General features: G+C 39.6%; 1 protein-coding gene across 1 annotated transcript in view; it reads right to left on the reverse strand.

Moving 5' to 3' along the window:
* The window catches only part of kcnh3 (potassium voltage-gated channel, subfamily H (eag-related), member 3), a 186148-nt gene that overhangs the window by 52589 nt on the left and 113913 nt on the right, over positions 1-19646 (reverse strand). Inside the window, exon 2 of the mRNA XM_085248833.1 lies at positions 5318-5551. Coding sequence (XP_085104959.1) covers positions 5318-5551 — 234 coding nt within the window. The remainder of the gene's footprint in view (positions 1-5317; positions 5552-19646) is intronic.

A 19646-nucleotide genomic window follows, 5' to 3' on the forward strand; every position in this document is an offset into this window, starting at 1 on the left:
GCTGATCATAGAAAATTTGGTCTTTATAGTAAAAAATGAAGTTTGCCAAAAACATTTTTGGCAAATCTGATAGAAGCAAACAATTTAGTGCCAACACACACGGGGCCTATTTGGAAATCACTGAAATGAGAATAATAAATCAACAGCATAAAGAATGCATGGAAAGCATTAAAGAGGCACTACTGTCTGCTTTTGAGCTCTGCTTTTAATTTGTATTTGTTTAGATTGATCTGTCAAATTGAGTATGAATGCTTATCAACAGCTACCATGCCTCACATCTGATCTCCTCAGAATTATCCACTGAGCCTTCTGATCCATGCAGGGCACGAGGATTTTGAAGAATACCTTGAGGAACTAAAATTGTTAAATCAATAATTTGTCCAAATTATATATAAAACATGTGGACGTCACTGTTATTTTTAACTTCACAGTCAAGCTAAACAGGCAACGATTCAAATATATTAGCAAATAATTATTGACTTGAAAGGAATCATGGCTCCCTCTGCCTCTCACCCTATGACATCAAGGATCGTCTAGGGCAGCGATCCCCAACCTTTTTGTTTTTATGTCCCACAATATTTTCACGGACCGGCCTTTAAGGTGTCGCGGATAAATACAAAAAAAATAAAACCAGTATCGGTGATCTGACAAAACACCCCACCTATCAAGTAACTTGTTACTGCGCATGCGCACAACTCAAAACGGCCATGATTTCTGTGTTAATAGTACACGCCTATTATTTGATTCTACCCTGATCTCGTGTGTGCAAAAGAAGGTTAGTGTTATATGTTTTACTTCTTTATTACAGTTGATTCTTGTTTTCCTTAAGCTGTTGTCAATTTGTTAACTTTTCAAGCTAACATGCATTGTCACGGACCTGGTTCCGGGGACTCGGGATCCGTGAGCAGTGTGGACTATTATTATTATTATTATTATTTGAGGTGTGTGTCTTCTGCATTGCTGCTGTTCCTGTGCTCCCTGTTTGTGTATTGGCAGGTGTGTGTGGGTGCGGTCGTGATAGGCACTGGTGGGTGTGGCCCTGCCAGCAGACCGGTCACATCCAAGGCTCTTCACACACACCTGGTGCTGATCAAGCCTCGTCGGGGGAGCTACTTTAGAGTGTGGTGGAGCGCTCTCCGGCGGGATCGTTGAGTGACTACCCATCAGTGTTTTCAGCCAAATCAGTGAGTGCTAGTCTATCGCTGTTTAGTTGTGTGTTAACGGCTGCCTCTGTGGATTTTCCAGCAGGAGTGCGGGAACGGGAGGGCGGCGAGCACACGTATCACGGGAGCGGAGACACGGAGCATGAGCACTGAGGAGAAGACACGGCACGGGAGTTGGAAACGCACGGGGATGTATTGATTGTGTACTATTTACTTCACTGTAAATAAACGCACTGCATTCATCGCACAGAGTCCTGCATTTTGGGTCCTCCTTCCCCACATCCCCCCACATTTGCCCTGGGAAACCATGACATGCGTTTTGTTTTTTGTGCAAAAATACTCCAATTTGGAGTCTCAATTGAAGTCATATTTCAAGTCTTGATTTAGTGCTTCTAAACTTCTGTAAACTGGCGTACAGCGTAAACCTTGTCAATTAATTTTAGTCCTCCTGCAGTTAGTGGGCACCACTCTCCGTTGTTATGTCGAAGAAAGTAATATTGCACTACATACTTGTACCTAAATAAATACAAGCAGGAAGCACGTTTTGATAGTGTGATTTGGCCGTCAGAACGTCCTACCTATACATATGTACGATGGAGGCATAAACCACGTAAGGTTTACTATAAATTTACGCTATGGTAGGATGTTTTGACAAAGTAGGATGTTTTGATTTAGACTTATTCATAACACACGGGAAAAGACCCAGGGAAACCGAGTTAACGATAAAAACCGATAAAAATCCAGAAAACCATCCATTTCACACCCGAGCCTCAACTCTCGCGACCTGGTACCAAACGACCAATAATGTACCCCGGGGGTTGGAAACCGCTGATCTAGGGTACCGTTGCTTATTTGCCCATTTGTCTTTGTTTTGTGATTGCTTGAGCAAAATAATTCATATTACCTGAAAAGTGCTTTTATTGCAACACTGATCAGTTTGCAGTTTTGTTTTTCAAAGTTGTTCCCGTCCATTTACTTACCTGTTATTAAAGGGATTACTGAGAAGCTTGGGGTATTTTATGACTATGTGCTCAGTGAATAAATAATCATTATGAAATTGTGCTAAAATTGTGCTTAGAAGAGAATTGTCATGATCTGAGTGAGCCAACTGGATATAAATGTGTTTGTTTTTTTCTTGCTCCTCTGGAGAACTGCTAAAATGTTAATAAGAGCTAGTGAAGAGCGGATAAAAGCACGAAACGCTTCTAATTTGTGACGTGTGCATTTGTGGGAAACAAGTTTTTATAACCTTCTGTTGTTATAGCCTTATATCTCAGAGGAGCAGATGTGTCCTCATCTCCCTGTGCTACTCTTCTATCTATATGTCACCCACTCCCCTTATTATTTATTTGACTGAGCCTTTGCCCCTGTGCCAGCTCGCACACACCATTGATTCATTAACAATTAATGAGTGGATGAATGTCTGGCCTTTCACTAGCTTTGTTTCACTTAAGTTTTTCATTTCTCTGCTTGGCTGTTGCTCTCCTTCTCTCCTCGGCACACTTTTAATCTTTCATTTCTTCGTTTAGCTAATTGTCATTAGCCAGAATCAGTTGTTTTTAGTTGCTGAGTTTTGACTTCTTAAGACTGTGACAACGAAACAAGTGAGGTGCAAGAAAAAAAGCTCTTTGGTCAGCTAAAATATATTAATACTACCATTTGTACAATCCATTGTAAATAGTAATTTGTCCTCTGTTGTTATACCTGTGAAGCTTAAACATGCAGTAACTCAGCGTCTACTCAAGAAACCTGCTCTTGATCCTGATATTATTGCAAATTACAGGCCTAACTGAGTTGGGGTTTTTTTCAAAAATTCTTGAAAAGGTAGTTTACAAGCAATTAATGTCCTTTTTAGAAGAACACTGTATTTTAGAAGTTTTTCAATCTGGTTTTTAAAGCTTTGCATAGTACAAAATCTGCCTTTTTAAGAGTTTTTAATGATGTGTTTTTAGCACCTGACTCAGGTGTGTTATTATCGTGCTTTTAGATTTAACTGCTGCCTTTGATACAGTGGATCATAACATTTTAATTTACTGTTTAGAGCAGTTGGTGGGTGTTAGGAGTGGTTTAGATCCTATTTGGCAGAGCAAACTTTCTCTGTGAAACTTGGTGAGTTTGTATCCTCTGCTGCTGCTTCTCTTCAATGTGGGGTCCCACAGGGTTCAGTTTTAGGCCCCCTTCTTTTCTCCCTATACCTGCGACCCTTTGGATCTATTTTTAGGAAACATGGGATTTCTTTCCACTGTTATGCTAATGACTCCCAGATTTATTTCCCTCTTAAAAAGATAAATGGCTTCTCAGTAGACCCTCTGCTCAGATGTTCAGTTCAGTTCAGTTCATTTTTATTTCAAACATTTCAAACATGTGCCTTCACAATCATTACAAACTATTATTCCATTATTTGTTTGAAAAGGAGTAGGCAGAAGTATTTACTTATTTGTCCCTACCCCCTCAAGTTTTACCTCTCATTCATTTAATTGTTTTTTTTGTCTTAAATTAAACAAACAACAACAAACAGCAACAAAAATAAAGCAAAACAAAACAAAACATACATCAATCAAAAACAAGAAATTAGCAAGTCCCACCACAGTATAGTTTCTTTCATATGATAAATACAGAATGTGTATATTTGCAGATACACAAGTTATGGAAAAACAAACAAACCAAAACCAAAAAAACCAAAAAAGAACTACAACACCATTACCAGCAACATTACCGTCCTGGGTTAACCCTGTTTTCTTCATTCTTATACTTATTTAAAATTAGGTTTTTATATTTTACTTTAAACTGTTTTATGTTTTGACTGTCTTTTATTTCTTCTGTTAGACTGTTCCATAATTTAACTCCTGCAATTGAGATAGACGTAGTTTTTAAAGTTGTTCTAGCACTTTGTATTTTTAAATTCCATTTCCCTCTTAAGTTATACCCACCTTCTCTTTCTATGAACAATTTACAGATTTCTTTTGGAAGCAATTTATTTCTGACTTTATACATTATTTGCGCTGTTTTAAGCTTCACCAAGTCTTGGAATTTAATAGCTTGCATTTTGACAAAGAGTGCATTTGTATGGTCCCTGTACCCTACATTATTTATTAATCTAATGGCCCTTTTCTGTATTATAGTTATTGTTTGTGTGTTACTTTTGTATGTGTTTCCCCAGACCTCTACACAGTAGCTCATATATGGCAGTAGTAAAGCACAGTATAAAATGTGCAGTGCTTTCTGATCCAACATATGCTTTGCTTTCCCCAGGACGGCAATGCCCCGTGCCAATTTCCCCCAAACATAAGTAATGTGTGGCTTCCAACAGAGCTTGTGGTCGATGATCACCCCAAGAAATTTTATTTGTCTTGGTGAAATAAAGGCCTGGATGGCTTTGAACTTTTTAAAGCCAACTCGGTTCGCTGGCACAGAAAGCTGAAGTGGGGGTGGGTTTCAAAGCAGCTTGCAGTGAAAGCACACATTCTAGGAAGATTAAAACTTAAACAGCATGCACATGTGAGATTTACAATTTAGAAGGGTATCACCAGCATCCCGGCAGCTGACCTGACTGGAGTCTGTTGACCTGGTTTTAGAATGGAAAGAAAATATAATTCTGAATATTTTATTTACCACCGCTCCAACCTTTTTCTTAAATATCTTCTTTTAAGATACTTGGCGACCGTGGCTCAGGGGGTTGGGAATCGCATCTGTAACCGGAAGATCGCTGGTTTGATTCCTGAGCTCTCTGTCCTGGTCGTTGTGTCCCTGGGCAAGACACTTTACCCTACTTGCCTACTGGTGTTGGCCAGAGGGGCCGATGGCGCGATATGGCAGCCTCGCTTCTGTCAGTCTGCCCCAGGGCAGCTGTGGCTACAACCGTAGCTTGCCTCCACCAGTGTGTGAATGTGAGAGTGAATGAATAGTGGCATTGGAAAGCGCTTTGGGTGCCTTGAAAAGCGCTATATAAATCCAATCCATTATTATTAAAAACAGCCAATTTGTTTTTTATCATCAGCTACCTCAGCAGCTGTAAGTTTGTAGTCACCTTTACACCTTTACTTTATGGTTGAATCACAGGTGAGTAAATATTCATTTTCCTCCGTAAGTAGTATTAAATCCACAAACGTATACACACACAAACACACACACACAGATTTTTCATGTGGGGTCACCTTCCTTCTTGTAGAAGACCAGCTCAGTCTTGAACTCCCTCCGTTCATCCAGGGCTCCTTGGATCTGGGCCGTTGACCGGTCGCTCGTTTCTGGGCCGTACAGGAAGTGACACGCGCAGCTCTTCTGCATGAGTTCGGCACGGGCGTAACCAGTGAGCTCACAGAAACCATCAGAGCAGTAAACGATGGGGTAGAGTGACTGCACCTGGGCGTTTCCCAGAACAAAGTTGCTGTCTGCAAAGAGAGAGAAGAGAAAGCAGAGAGCAATCACTATGACTGTGTCATGAAGACAATTGGCAGAGCTAGTGTTCATGCATACAGCTCCCGAAAGGATGTTTTTATATCCATTAAGCCTAAAATCGATGTAGTAGACCGCTAGTATTTGTGATAAAAAATACATAAACTCAGCCACCAGAAAACAACAAAAGCTTGTCAGACTAGCTGTGACTCCGACTGTAGCATTGGAGCAAAAAAACTATGATTGTGCAATCAGTGTTGGGCTCCTGAAGGGTTGGGCTGGTAAACAACAGACTAATTTATACTGCCAATCATCACATTAGTTAACCTGGTGTAAAAGTAGGCCACATGTTCCACTTTCTTACAGCTATAAGACCCACAGCCTCTGGATGGCAGGAGGAGGGTGACCCGTCTCATTCAAATCTGTTGCCTTTGAGAAGCGTCTAACACCATACTCTTTTGAGAGTGAGGATGGCAACGAAAGTAACTAAAAGTAGGATGGAGCTACTGAGAGGTAAGGTAGAATAGCAAGAATAAATGAATGTGAATGAATGAATAAGTGAATGCAGTTTACTAGAAACCACACACAGCACAGGTGATCAAGGAGTTCAACAAGAAATCTAGTCGTTCTGACATTTCTGATGTTTACGTCCTAGATTCAAAGGGAAAAAAAAACATTTATGGAGAAAATAAGATCGTGTTGTATATTAAAATGCACTAAAAATAATTTGACTTGTAGAATCAGTTTTTAAGAGTTGGAGCATCGACGGTTTCTGTGGTTGCGTGTTATACGGAAGTGTAAAACTATTCATTAAGTGAAATAAAATAAAAACTTTCCTTCTAAAAAAAATTTAATCTCTATTGTATACTTGTTTAAGCTAAATACAGCACCCATATATACACATTTATCATATTTTACTTTAAGTCTTTGTGGACTTAAAGTAAAATATGATAAATGTGTGTTAATGGGATGGGCTCCACCCCAACATGCCACACCAAATCCCTGCTCACAACCCTGAGTTGGATAAGCAGTTAAGAAAATGGATGGAACTATTTAATTTTTATTTTTAAATTAATTTTATTTATTTGTAAATTAATGTAAAATCACTTTAAATGTAATAAAACATAATTTTTCTTGTTTTTTAAATGTATTTGTCTGTACACATGCATATTTAGATTTTTAAAATACATTCACAAATGTATCATAATTTCACAAATATTTGTCCGTTATTTGAAAGATCGAACTGTTAAATTCAAATGTAATGCTATGGAAAAATATATAAAATGATTCTTGTAAACTTTTCAAATAATTCAAATAATAATTATTATTATTGTTATTTAGGGTGATCGTGGCTCAAGAGTTGGCAGTTCGCCTTGTAATCAGATGGTTGCCGGTTCGAGCCCCGGTTTGGACACTCTCGGTCGTTGTGTCCTTGGGCAAGACACTTCACCTACCACCCACTGGTGATGGCCAGAGGGGAATTATAAAGTGGAATTGTAAAGCGCTTTGAGGGTCTCAAAAAGCGCTATATGAATGCAATCCATTATTATTTCAACCAACTGTTAACTGTATATTTCTGTACATTATTATTATTACAGTATTATTATTCATATTGCCGCATTCATTGACCTTGTTTATAGGTAATTTCATTGTTTAATCACATTAAAATGTTCCTAATTTAATGTTTAAAAGCACTTGAAAAAAAATCCCTTTTTTTTCTGTATTTTTATGGTATTATTTTGGTGCCCCAGCTGCCGGAATATTACTGTTTTTTTAGGATTTTTTTTTTTTACGGTGTAAGATAGACCCAAAAATAATACATACAGAGAAAAACCCAACAATCACATGACCCCCCTATGAGCAAGCACTTTGGCGACAGTGGGAAGGAAAAACTCCCTTTTAACAAGAAGAAACCTCTGGCAGAACCAGGCTCAGGGAGGGGCGGGGCCATCTGCTATGACTGGTTGGGGTGAGAAAAGGAACTATAACTCCTTGTTACAATTACTCCTAAGTTTACCCCTTTTACAGATCTAAAGCTTTAGATTTTTTTTTTTTTAAATATTTGCACTACTTTTGTTCTAATGCATCTCTTTAATTAAAAACAAGATCTGAATAAGTGTCATACTGTCGCTGTGCTGTGGAGATCAACTACAACATAAAATTTAATGAACTGAATGTGCATGTTCAAATACATTCATTACTGCATAATTTCTACTTCTGGTGATTGAAGGATTTTGGATTTTAACTGACAATTTTATTTTAGCTTGGTCTTACTCTTGAGGTTTTCGTATTTCTTCCACAGCTACACTTATAAAGATAACACTTATAAAGACAGATAAAACTTTAAAGACATTTTCAGCTTTGGTAGATAAAAGCACAGCAAACACCAAAATATATCCAGTACCTGCGGGATAAATCCAAAAACTACCCAATATCAAACATTAAAACACTCAAAAAGTAAGAACTCCTGCCATATTTGCAGGCATTCTGCAATCCTCAAAAGACTCCACTGGGCTTGTTTCTATCAGTTATTTCAAATGATGCACATGAAAGCAGCATCACTGTGAGAAAGGAGAAACAGAGCTGGAAGCAAGGCTGTTGTCCTCCAGAATGAGGAATCCTTGCAGATCAGAAACCAGATTTGATGGGGTGAAGTAAACAATGTCAAGAGTCGTCACAAAACCTCATCAGGTTTCATTAATCGAAGCCGTCAGTAGCATGCCTGCACATGCACTGCACAATCTGCTGTTCAAGATACAAGCACAACTACACTCTGGCTGCTGATTGGTGATCAGCTGCAGATAGACGTGTTTGTGTGCGTGCATGTGTGAACGCCAAGTGGAAAATTTTGCTACTGCTTATTCGGTTAATGGTTCCTGTCATGTAGCTAAGCAAACACTGTAAAATGCACTATTTATTACTTTGTGCTCAGCTATTCTCATGGATCCATCAGTTCTGGTGGCCCGGGGGACCCTTCCCATATTAAATATTTTATGGTGTAATAATGAGATGTGTTTGTGTGTGCCTGTTTGGCTTTCAGCTCAATTGAGAGACAGATTAAAAGAAAATGCTGAGTCAAGGAACTGATCAAAGGGGCAGTTATCAGTCGTGACCTTTCAGAGAGGTCACGACTGATAACTGGACTAGTATATAGTGCTTTTCTACTCTGACTACCGGTCTCGCTCACTCAATCACACACACAGTTTTTTCTATATCTAAGCACTTTGTCCAACAGCCGTGCCCACGTTCACACACCAGTGGGTGCATCTAGGTTTCAATATCTTACCTAAGGAAACTTTGAGATGCAGACTGGAGGAGCTGGGGAATCAACCCTTTGACCTCCTGGTTCATAGACAACCCGCTGCAGCTCCTGAGCCACAGCTACCATTGAAGAATTTTATTTTATTTTTTAAAACTCAAATGGACCTTTGAAAAAGCAATCCTGTCATATCTGTACTAGTGAAATTCCCTCTACTTGGGGCTAAGCCAAAAGGCCATCTTCTGCCTCTAGCAAGTTCAAACCTTGAGTGCCAGACTTTTAACAAATTCACAAAGAGAGGTGAGCATCATTCCCATCTGTGTTACACTACACCTACTACCTGTTAGGTAGAAAACTGGTTTGAAACTTTAATAATTTTTAAAAACGACAGTGTAGATTTACTCCCACCTCTTGAACTGACATCAAGATGAACTCCCCTAATTGTTTCCAGAGGTTAAAGTTGGCCAGGACAGGAATGGGGCACCTGTTCTGGCCAACATGTGTAATTAGAGTAATTAGATCAATAATTAACAGCATTTAATAGATGATAATATAAAGCAAGCTCATTCTTTGTTTGCAGCCGTGCATTTCTTCTGCCACTAAGATTCTCACTCAATAGTTCAGGAATGATTGTCACAGTTTTCTCCTGCACACTTCACACATCTTTGTTTTTTCCATCACAAATCTGTGATTCATGCTGCAAAGATCAACAAATCGACATTAGCAAACTTCGGCATGCACACGGCAGCTAAGTGGCGGTTAATTTAAAATGCAGCATTTCAAACAGCTCCGCGAATGTGTCCAATCACATAAACTGTTCCTGCGCAGCACATTAGGGCTTCCATCTAGAGGTAGCTGTATTGTGTGGATTGAATGATAACAGCTCTTAACATGCATGAAAGAGAGAACAGGAGCAGAAGACGATTAGTGACTTTGAAAGGTAAGAACTGCTCAGCAACTGACATTTGATAAATCTAAAAAAAGCATTTAAAGCAAGTGTCCTAATTAATTTGAGATTATTATAATCAGACACTGGGCCTGTACATAATGCGCTGCTGGAATTATCTATCATCTACACATCGTAAGATTTCTTTAAAATAGAACATTTAAAAAAAAATAATGTAACAGAACGACTGTACTGGAGAGTAGATGCAGAGTAAGTCGGGTTTTTTGCAATATTGTTGCAAAGTTTGCAGTGACAGATGTTGTATTACTGCAGAACACACAGCTCTGCACTGTCGGTAGAGGTGACCAATTGAATTCAAATTTCATTTGTCACATACACAGTACAACATGTAGTGAAATGCTTGTGTCCGAGCTGCGGACAGGCTGCCGACGTAGCTGCGCCATTCCAGGGCTTAGTTTTAGCATGGGGGGTCTAGCCAGGACACTTACTGGATACCGAGTGGGAATGGAGCTTGCAACTCGTGCTCCAAAGGGGTGTAGTTTTACCACTTTATCTAGCTGCAAATCTGTCGATCCTCTTTAGTATGATTTGCCAAGCTCCACATGCTCTGTGCTACTTTTATACAGCTTATTGGCTAGAAAGTAGTCGTGACAGATCATGTAACGCTGGGAAGAAAACGACAGCAAACGTGCCAAAAGTCATGGTCATCTTTGTGCTTGCATTGGTCTTTACAGTATGGGTTTCTGTTTTCAGGCTAAATTTACCTGTTAATCTTCCCTCAGTGACCTCTGTTTCCTTGCCTCTCTCTCTCTCTCTCCCCTAATAACAGTTGCATCCACTCAGTATCCACGTGAATCTTCTGATAATGTTCTACTCAGTACTGTTTTATCGACTTCTTCCAGTCATCCCTTTTTTTTTTTTGCCTCAATACCAAATTCAGAGCCACCTTTAATGAATGTCTTGCTGTCTCTCTCTTGCCATCTCGCCACACTCTGTGAGGTCAAATAGAGCTGTCTGCAATTTGGATTACAAATGAAAAGTGCTTCCTCCAACCTTGATTTGTTTTGTAAGGATGTGTTTTACTGTCCTGCCGTTGTGTGATCGGCTGTTCCACCGATATGTCATTTATATTTTCTACTTTCTCTACTTTTCATCACTAGATTAAATGTACACCTGCGATAGGCGGAGGTTCTGTCTGAACATGGCATGAAATACATTAAGCAGCAGGTGGGGGTGGAGGATGTGTGCTCTAGGAAATCTTTGGCATCAGGCACATATTGGGGGAATTTTTCATGATTTATATTTTTGGGGGAAAAAGAAACACTGCTGAAATACCAACTTTATAAATAAACAAAAGAGAAAAAAAGAAAAAGAAAAATAGATTTAAAATAAATAATAGATGTTGCCTGTTTGCAGAGAAAATGAAGCAGGCTGCAGAGAACTGCTGGAGCCTGATGAGACCCTGTACAGTAACCAGTGAGTGAACAACTCAAACTGGTTTTAAACATCACAAGATTTATGGTGTTTATGGCATTGCTTCCATTTCCCTTTTCACTTCATGCCTTCGTAGTGGCAGCAGTAAATCACTGTTCTATAGCTACAGTATATGAGGCAACAAATTCAACTATTTCAATAAAGCTTGCATATTTTTTTATATATATATTTTTTTTATATCTGAACCACATGATGGCAGAGATGTGGAGTCAGAAAAATCAGCAGTGGCAAAAAGAAAACAGCAACAGAAAGTTTGCTAACAACCAAAACTTTTATCACTCATGACAGAATCACACATCCCCTGAGCATTTCCGTCACCTCTGGAAGTTAGTTAGAGGAAATTAACTTGAGAGCAGCTCGTCAGACTGCCAGCACCAACTCATTTACTTATTTTTTTTTATTAATCAAATTTACTTTTAATCCACTGAGGAAAGTGCAGACAGATGTCTGAGAAAGTTGAGTGCTGCATTTCATTTCGTCTCCTTGGCAACTACAGGAGTCTGAACAAATGTCAGCACATCAAGATCACCTCTGCTCGATGACTCACTAACAGCACCTCATACGTCACAAAGAGCCAAACTAAGCAAAAATCCAGAGTCACTTCAGGCATGTGGGAAATGAACTGGTGAGATCTGAAATTCAGTCCATTAATGTAGCGATGATTGTTAAATGACTCAGGGGAACAGTACGGGTGTACCGAGGAAGGCACAGACAGCAAACAACACATGGTTTGGACACGTGAATGAACACGATGGTACATAGCAACCAGTTACAATCAATTTTCTCTACTACTCTAACAGTACTGAAGTCAGCAACTGAGGTTTCCTTGTTGTCGTGGTCGTAATGCAGAGCACTCTCAAAGTCCTTCAAAAGAATTATAAGATAAATCTGTATTTGTCCCTCCATGCTGTGGAAGGAATTTATTACACCAAGGGCAAGATCTGCTAATGAACTGTGCCACTTCAATCACTACAGCATCAACAAAGTGACTGCAACCTTACAAAATGAACTTGCAACCTTGTTGCCTTCAAAACTGTTACTTTAAAGTCAGGGACCATACACACTAAGAATTCAATTTCAATTCAATTTTATTTATATACCGCCAAATCACAACAGCAGTCGCCTCAAGGCGCTTTATATTGTACAGTAGATCGTAGAATAACCCAACAATCATATGACCCCCTATGAGCAAGACTGTTTTACTTTGTGAAAGTGTCTGATAAGGGGATGAAGCCAACATATGTGCTAGTGTAGCGGTTATGTTCTTGCATAAGAAACTGCAGGTATGCTGGGATGACACCAATGTCCTTTAATCTGACAAACCTACAACATGTCAGATGGCACAGAGGGTATTTTCAGCAGATATACATAGAAGTGTACCTCTTTTGATGTACGTCGGGTGGTAAATTTAAAAACACTGCTATAGCATATTATATCCATAAACAGTGCTTATCTGCATTTCTGCAATTACACACTGTTGATTTCAGCCATAAATATGCCATGCATGTGAATACTATCATTATTGTGTTTGTCCAATGTTCTGCACAATGTGTACACTCTAATATCTCTAATATAACTGAGGGTCAAACCAAAATCTGTAGGTGTCTCTAGTGAAATGCAGCCTTCGACCCAGAATCAGCCTTAGGCACCACCTAAACATAATAACTGACAGCCACGACTGCACCTTAACGTGGGCTTCTAAGTTTGCAATCTCTTCAACTTGTCAGCAAAATGATCCATTTCTTTCTCTGGGCGAAAGCTGACGGGCTACCTGCACAAAATCATAAACGTCAAGCTGTTGAACCCTGTCCCTGGTGAGCAGCACAGAACCAGAACAGCCATCTGCCACGGACTGTTTTTCCCTGTTACTTTTCAAAGTTTATCAGAACATTTAAGTCAAATCAGTTAATGAAACTTTTACTTGGAGAAAACTGACAAGAGCGCAAAAAAATAACCAGATTCTCGACAGGCTTCATGCTATTGGAGCTGGTATGGACCAAACAGCATCATATAAGGAATAAGGAAGGACTGAACAATAAGATAAGAGCATATTTGTCACGGTCCCTGTGCCTCACCAGCTGATCCTGTATTAGGCAACATGTGTTTTGTTGTTTTTTTTGCGCTCTCTCTCTCTCACCTGCCGGAGCGGTGCTCATTATGGGCTCCCGCCCCTGGCCCACACACCCTGCTGCCTATCTGGGTGATCGCAAGGCCTATTTAAGACGGCGCCACGGTGTTACTCGTCGCTGGATCGTTGAGCTATCAGCATCTACCCCGGACCTTTCCCTGCCTGCTTGTTACCGTGTGGACGAGTGAGTGGATTTGTGTTACCCCGTTGTGGAGAAAGAAGAGAGAGCCTTTGGAGTGTGTCTGTTTCCCGTCCTTCCCCTCACATGCACCGGAGCCCTGGAGCCCCCTCCCCCCAGCACGTTGTAAATAGTTTCACCTGGTGTCGTTTGTATAAATAAACCGACTGTTAACTCTGCAAGGATCTCCGGTCTGCGCCTGAGTCCATTAACTAAAACCTGACAATGTTGTAGTTATGAAAGTAAATATGTAGATGGTTCATCCAATCAAGTATTTTAAGTACCTGCCATCTTCTCTTAGAGTACAAAAACATTATATAAGTACCAGTCCATTGTACTTATACTACAATGTATAACAAAGAAGCCTAAAAGACATTTTTGATACAAAAATATCTAAAGTTACAAGATTACAGTGGGAATTTCTCACCTGATACCATGACAAAGCGTGTAAATAGACACGTCCGTCCACCACGTACACGTCACGCTTTGACTCTCCAAAACATGAAATGCACACGCACATGCAGAGGGAGATATTTTATTTTAAACCAAAATGAAAATAACCACGGGAAAGCATTTAAACAGACATTATTAACACATTTACATGTATACACATATCAGATGTCTAGCTTAATCAATTCTGACAATTAAGTTTTTTGTTCACTACCGACTCCGTGGCTTTAAATATATTATCTACCCCTGCTGGTAATGCAATTTCTGCATGAGTGTCCACTTCGCATTTTGGAGAGGCAAAGTGTCGAATGGACACGGTAGACCGGCATGTCTATTCCACGTTTTGGGTTTGAATTGTAACTAAAATAACAGCCTTGGATTCTCACAGTCAAAACCACGGTAAAGTCTGAATCTTGGACAGAATGTGTTCAGTGTAGAGGATATAGTGTATTTTATTTATATATTCTCTGTATGAGTATCTGATGGAATTAAAAATTCATCCTACAGCAATAGCTTCATGCCTTAGGGCGATATGGTACTGAGGGATTCAAAGCTTTGAGAAACTAGTTCTCCGGCACATCAAGACCATGACCCAGTCAGTCTGAACCCCCACCAGTGTGAACTTCCTGCAAACAGAGGAAGCCATCTCTACTGCCCACAGCTTAGCCATCACATATCCTTAACCTCCTAAGACTCTTCCACGACATGCATTTTTAATTTGTCTTTGATATTTGGGCTGATTGGGGCCAGATGAATGTAAAAACAAAGAATTACCAGATTTTTTATTTTTACCTTATTGTTGTTTTTAAGAAAAATGAGAGCCACATCTGAGGATATTCGTTTAAAATTTTGATAGAACAGTAAATCAAATCAAATCAAATCAAATCACTTTTATTGTCACATCACATGTGCAGGCACACTGGCACAGCACATGCGAGTGAAATTCTTGTGTGCGAGCCCCACAAGCAACAGAGATGTGCAAACACAACAACACAAACGAGCAAAATACAAGAATGGCCAACCTGAAACTAATAAATATATGTACAATATATAATAGTGTATGCATTTCTGGATGTGTATACTAAATATTTTCCTGTGTGTGTGTGTGTGTGTGTGTGTGTGTGTGTGTGTGTGTGTGTGTGTGTGTGTGTGTGTGTGTGTGTGTATATACACATTTTTACAAATTAAATAGTAAAAAAATAAAATAAAATAATAATAATAATAAAATATATAAAATATACAGAGTTGAATATGTGCAAAACAAGTGGCATTTATATACAGTGTGGAGTGCATAATGTTGAAGTTCCAGTAGTGAAGCTGAGGTGTCTATGACGTGTTCAGCAGTCTGATGGCCTGATGGAAAAAGCTGTCTCTCAGTCTGCTGGTACGGGACCGGATGCTGCAGAACCTGCAGTAGCAGTATAATGTCCTTGTAAGTGGATATCAGGCCCTTGTAGAGCAAAATTGAGTATTTTGGTCTAAATATCCCAAAATGTGATGTCCACATATGTGGATGCCAGGTCCTAGGAGGTTAAAACAATAAAACCTACATCAGGAAAATACACATTTATTCAGCATTTAGCACAACTGAACCTACTTGGCGAGCTCAGAACTCTGGGCTTGAGTATAATACTCTTACTTGATACTGGACTTTTTCATCAACAAACCATTGACAGTCAAACCTCACTTTGTACACCGAGTCCTTCAAAAGGACAGAACTCTGTGGCCGAGTTTGCTGATAACACCTCAGTAACTACAACAACACAATGATATTACCCACATCGCCGGGACAGGACTCAGTTATTTCACTATTTGCAGAAAGGTGCAGATAGGCAACCTTTGACTCAGACAGCAGAACTAAGCTGGAAACAGGCTGCGACACACTCCATTACTTAGCTTCCTGTGAATCAGCATTACACTGGATGTCTTGTGGATTTTACACAATGACAACACAAAAAGCAAAAAGAACCTCTGAATTTAGGCAAACATGTCAGCACTGGGAAACTCAGCGGACCTCCAGGTCATGCAACTTCTTTTTAAGTTTGAAGAATTTTGCACAGAATATTAAGACTGTTATCAGAGTTATATTTCTAAAATAGACAAACTGTAGAATTTTACAATAAAGTATGCGATTTCAACACAAAATAAAAAACTAAACTACTGAATTTGTTAAGTGAACTGTTCTGCAGGAAGTCTAGTCATCTGTAAGCTATGTATATGACTAACCCTCATGAAAGGATTTTTTTCACTTATATATTGTTCTTATTATGTCTTGATTTCTTCTTCTTGACTATGTCTGATCAGCCCGAGGTTAAAAAGTTCCCTACTATGTGTTATGACTGCTAATTCTACAGTAATCCCCTCTTTATACAAAATGTGTACTTCTAATTTGTCCTTGTTCATTGTTATTCATTATATGCACTCTAATATTATCAGCAGTGCTCGAACAACTGTTAAAGGAAAGGAAAGTTGAGGCCATATGATAATCATGTCTGCTATACCCACAATGCAACTTGCACAGCGGGCTACATTGTTCTAGTAGAAGCTAAGTAGCCTCAGGATGTTAGCCTCAAGCAAAGACAACGAGCAGGCCCACCATGTCTCTTAAGCACCCTCCTTAACCCCAGCATTTTTAACCTCCAACCCCTTCAACAGACTCAAGATACTGTGAGATATAGACTCAATCAACTTACTGTAGACTCAATTCAAGAATCATAGCTATGTTTCTTAAAGAAACTAAAGAAAACCCAACATGCTGAGAGCACTGTTCCTAAAAACGTCCCAGCAGTTCACAGAAAAAAGTCCAGTGAAACCGCTGTTACAAACTATATCGTATAAAACAGCCTGCAACTTTAGTGTAATTTCCCATCAACTACCTTTTAATTCTTCTGAATTATGGTGTAAATTTCCTCAAATAAGATATTTTTTAAGTAATGAGTATCTTTGTAGTATTTTAAAAGAAATGAAACACAAAGTGTACTACAAAGAAAAAGACAAATTGCTTCTATCCTTTTTCATTGTAAGTATTATAAAGTATCCCAACACCACGAACAGAAAATTTACACGATAAATACTGCAAAACTACACCAAAGTGTATTTTGACGTGCTGCCCTTGTCAGTTATGAAACCCCATCTTTAAAGACCTTTGGATCACTTTATTGTAGTCCAAACTTTGTAATTACTTCCTTATTTAGTTTTTCTCTCATCTTCTCTCCTCCTGTGCAGCATGTCAGTGCTCATCTCTGCACTCCTCTCATACTGTTCATCACTACATTTACACTTCTGTACTGTCCTGTCAGCCTGACATCTATTTCGGTGCTGAACTCAGGACCTCCTTTTCAAAAACTCACAAAGAGGACAACAACAGGCATTAACAACCTCTGATGTAGAATTACAATGTGCAGCCAGCGACAAATAAATCTACCTCACAACTTCCCCAAATCAAGTAGAGTGTCTCAAGATATGACAGCGTAATCTTTCTCTGAGAAAAGATCACACAAAACTGTCTCTTTTGGTTGCACAGATAGTTCCTAGACTGTTTGAACTGTCAGGGTAAATGATAAGGAAAGTATTCCTTCAGCTGTTGCTCTTGTTCTTTTATTCCCTTGCTGTCTGCTACCTACTCCACTCTTGGTAAATCCACGGCCTTGAAACTCCTCATGTTAAAGAGAGAGGACTGATGAGCTACCTATCTGGAGAGTTTTCTCCAAATAAAACACCAAACTTTCACCCTCAGATTTGGAGTTGAGTCAGCCTCGACTCCCAATGCCCCACTAGCTACACAAAATACGGCCTCAGCAGTATAGTAAACAACAAACAAACCAAACCACAAACTTAAGTTTCTCCTTTTTGTCTGTGTTGCATTAGGCCCACACGGGATTACATTTTCCTGCAAAAAGCAAGTGTGCAACACAGAGTTTAAAAAAATATATCCAGCAATGTTAAGGAAACAGTAAATCCATGTACATATACAACTTTGTAGATGTAACTGTTCAAAGATCAAAATGCTTTAGGGTCAGTAGTGGGTGTAATGCATCCCAAAGTAACAAATTACAGTAATTACATTACTTTTTTCTGTAAAGGAGTAATGTAATTTAATGCCAAAACCAGTACTGACTAATAGTTACCAATCAATTAATACTTACATAATAGGAAGCATCTGAAGAGGCATTTAGAAAACCTCATCACATCGTCAGGTTTGACAGTGGATGATGATGCCAAACGCAGACTCACAGTAATGATAAACAAAATAGTATGCAACAGTGGACCATAGCAGTACAACTCAACAACAAACTAAGGCTATGAATGCATACATACTGTAGTTGTACAGGGAAAGTGAACACAGCTGTGGGGAACACACCGTAAGACTAAACAAGGGCTACCAAAATAAAGCGCTGTTGTATTCTGCTTTTCTATAACATTCACACACTTTCACCGTGCAGTTGATGCTTCAGAGAGCACCTAGGGGTCAGTGTCTCGCTCAATGAGTGTCCAGGGATCAAACCACCAACCTTCCAATTAGTAGATGGCCTACTCAGCAGAGAACTATAATTAGAAGACCATAGTGGAGGAAATACAAACTCGATCATGGATAAGGCAAAACCAGCAACTCAAACTTTTAAGGATACACAAGAAACTGCAAGCTCATTTTAAATTCAAACACCTGGAGATAGCAGTAACCAAACTAAGAGTCAAATTAAATATAGTTAATGACAAACAGAACTTTAGAGTCAAAGACACATGACCTTGGGTCAATAAGAGCCATAACACAGATGTGCCCGCAGATAATAAAAGCTGTGAAGAACAGATTGAACAGATTGAATAGCCAACCACAGAACGCCAAGACGAACTGCAATAATTACAGTCAGGTGACTATTTAAACCAAACCTTGAGTACTTTGAATTGCATGCTGCAGCCTTCACAGTCACTTCAGCCCAATAACTAAATATCTGTGGGAGATTTTGGACCAACATAGGGAAAAAGTAATCCTTTTTTGGAACGACATCCATCCTTCCAGTGGCGTTCCAGAGACCTGCAGAATCAATGTTAAGAAGTATTGAAGCTGTTTTCATAGCACATCATGGCCCACCACCTTACTAAGACACTGACAATATACTGTACAGTATGTTATGTGAGTGGCTGCTATGTCCTTGCAATCGTCTCAGCATTCATAATCAGACCTCCCTGCTGTGGCCTCTTACACTGAGCTACTAGCACTGATTTGAAAGGCACTGTCTACAGACGCTGAGGATGCTTGGCTCAAAAGATCCTGTATTTTTAATATATTACTCTACTGTCAATTGCAGTAACTGAGAAACTACAGTGGGGCAAAAAAGTATTTAGTCAGCCACCGATTGTGCAAGTTCCCCCACTTAAAATGATGACAGAGGTCAGTAATTTGCACCAGAGGTACACTTCAACTGTGAGAGACAGAATGTGAAAAAAAAATCCAAGCGTACTCTACAAACCGGGTCTAGGTACCCTTGCCCCTGGAGGGGGGAATTGCACCCAGACCCAGGTGGTGTTACCCTTTTCCCTGCGGTGGGGAGAGGCAGACCGACTCCGACTCCACAGCAGCAGGGAGGCCCCACACCCCAGACCGCAGTCGGACGGCCAACTCCTCCTACTAGCCCTCCCGCTCCAGCAGGCCGCAGAGAATGGGGGTGGGAGAAGAC

The sequence above is a fragment of the Mchenga conophoros genome, linkage group LG16 (genome assembly GCF_057382185.1).
Source record: "Mchenga conophoros isolate Kocher_MC1m ecotype Shallow Benthic linkage group LG16, M_conophoros_male_GT1.1, whole genome shotgun sequence".
NCBI lineage: Eukaryota > Metazoa > Chordata > Actinopteri > Cichliformes > Cichlidae > Mchenga > Mchenga conophoros.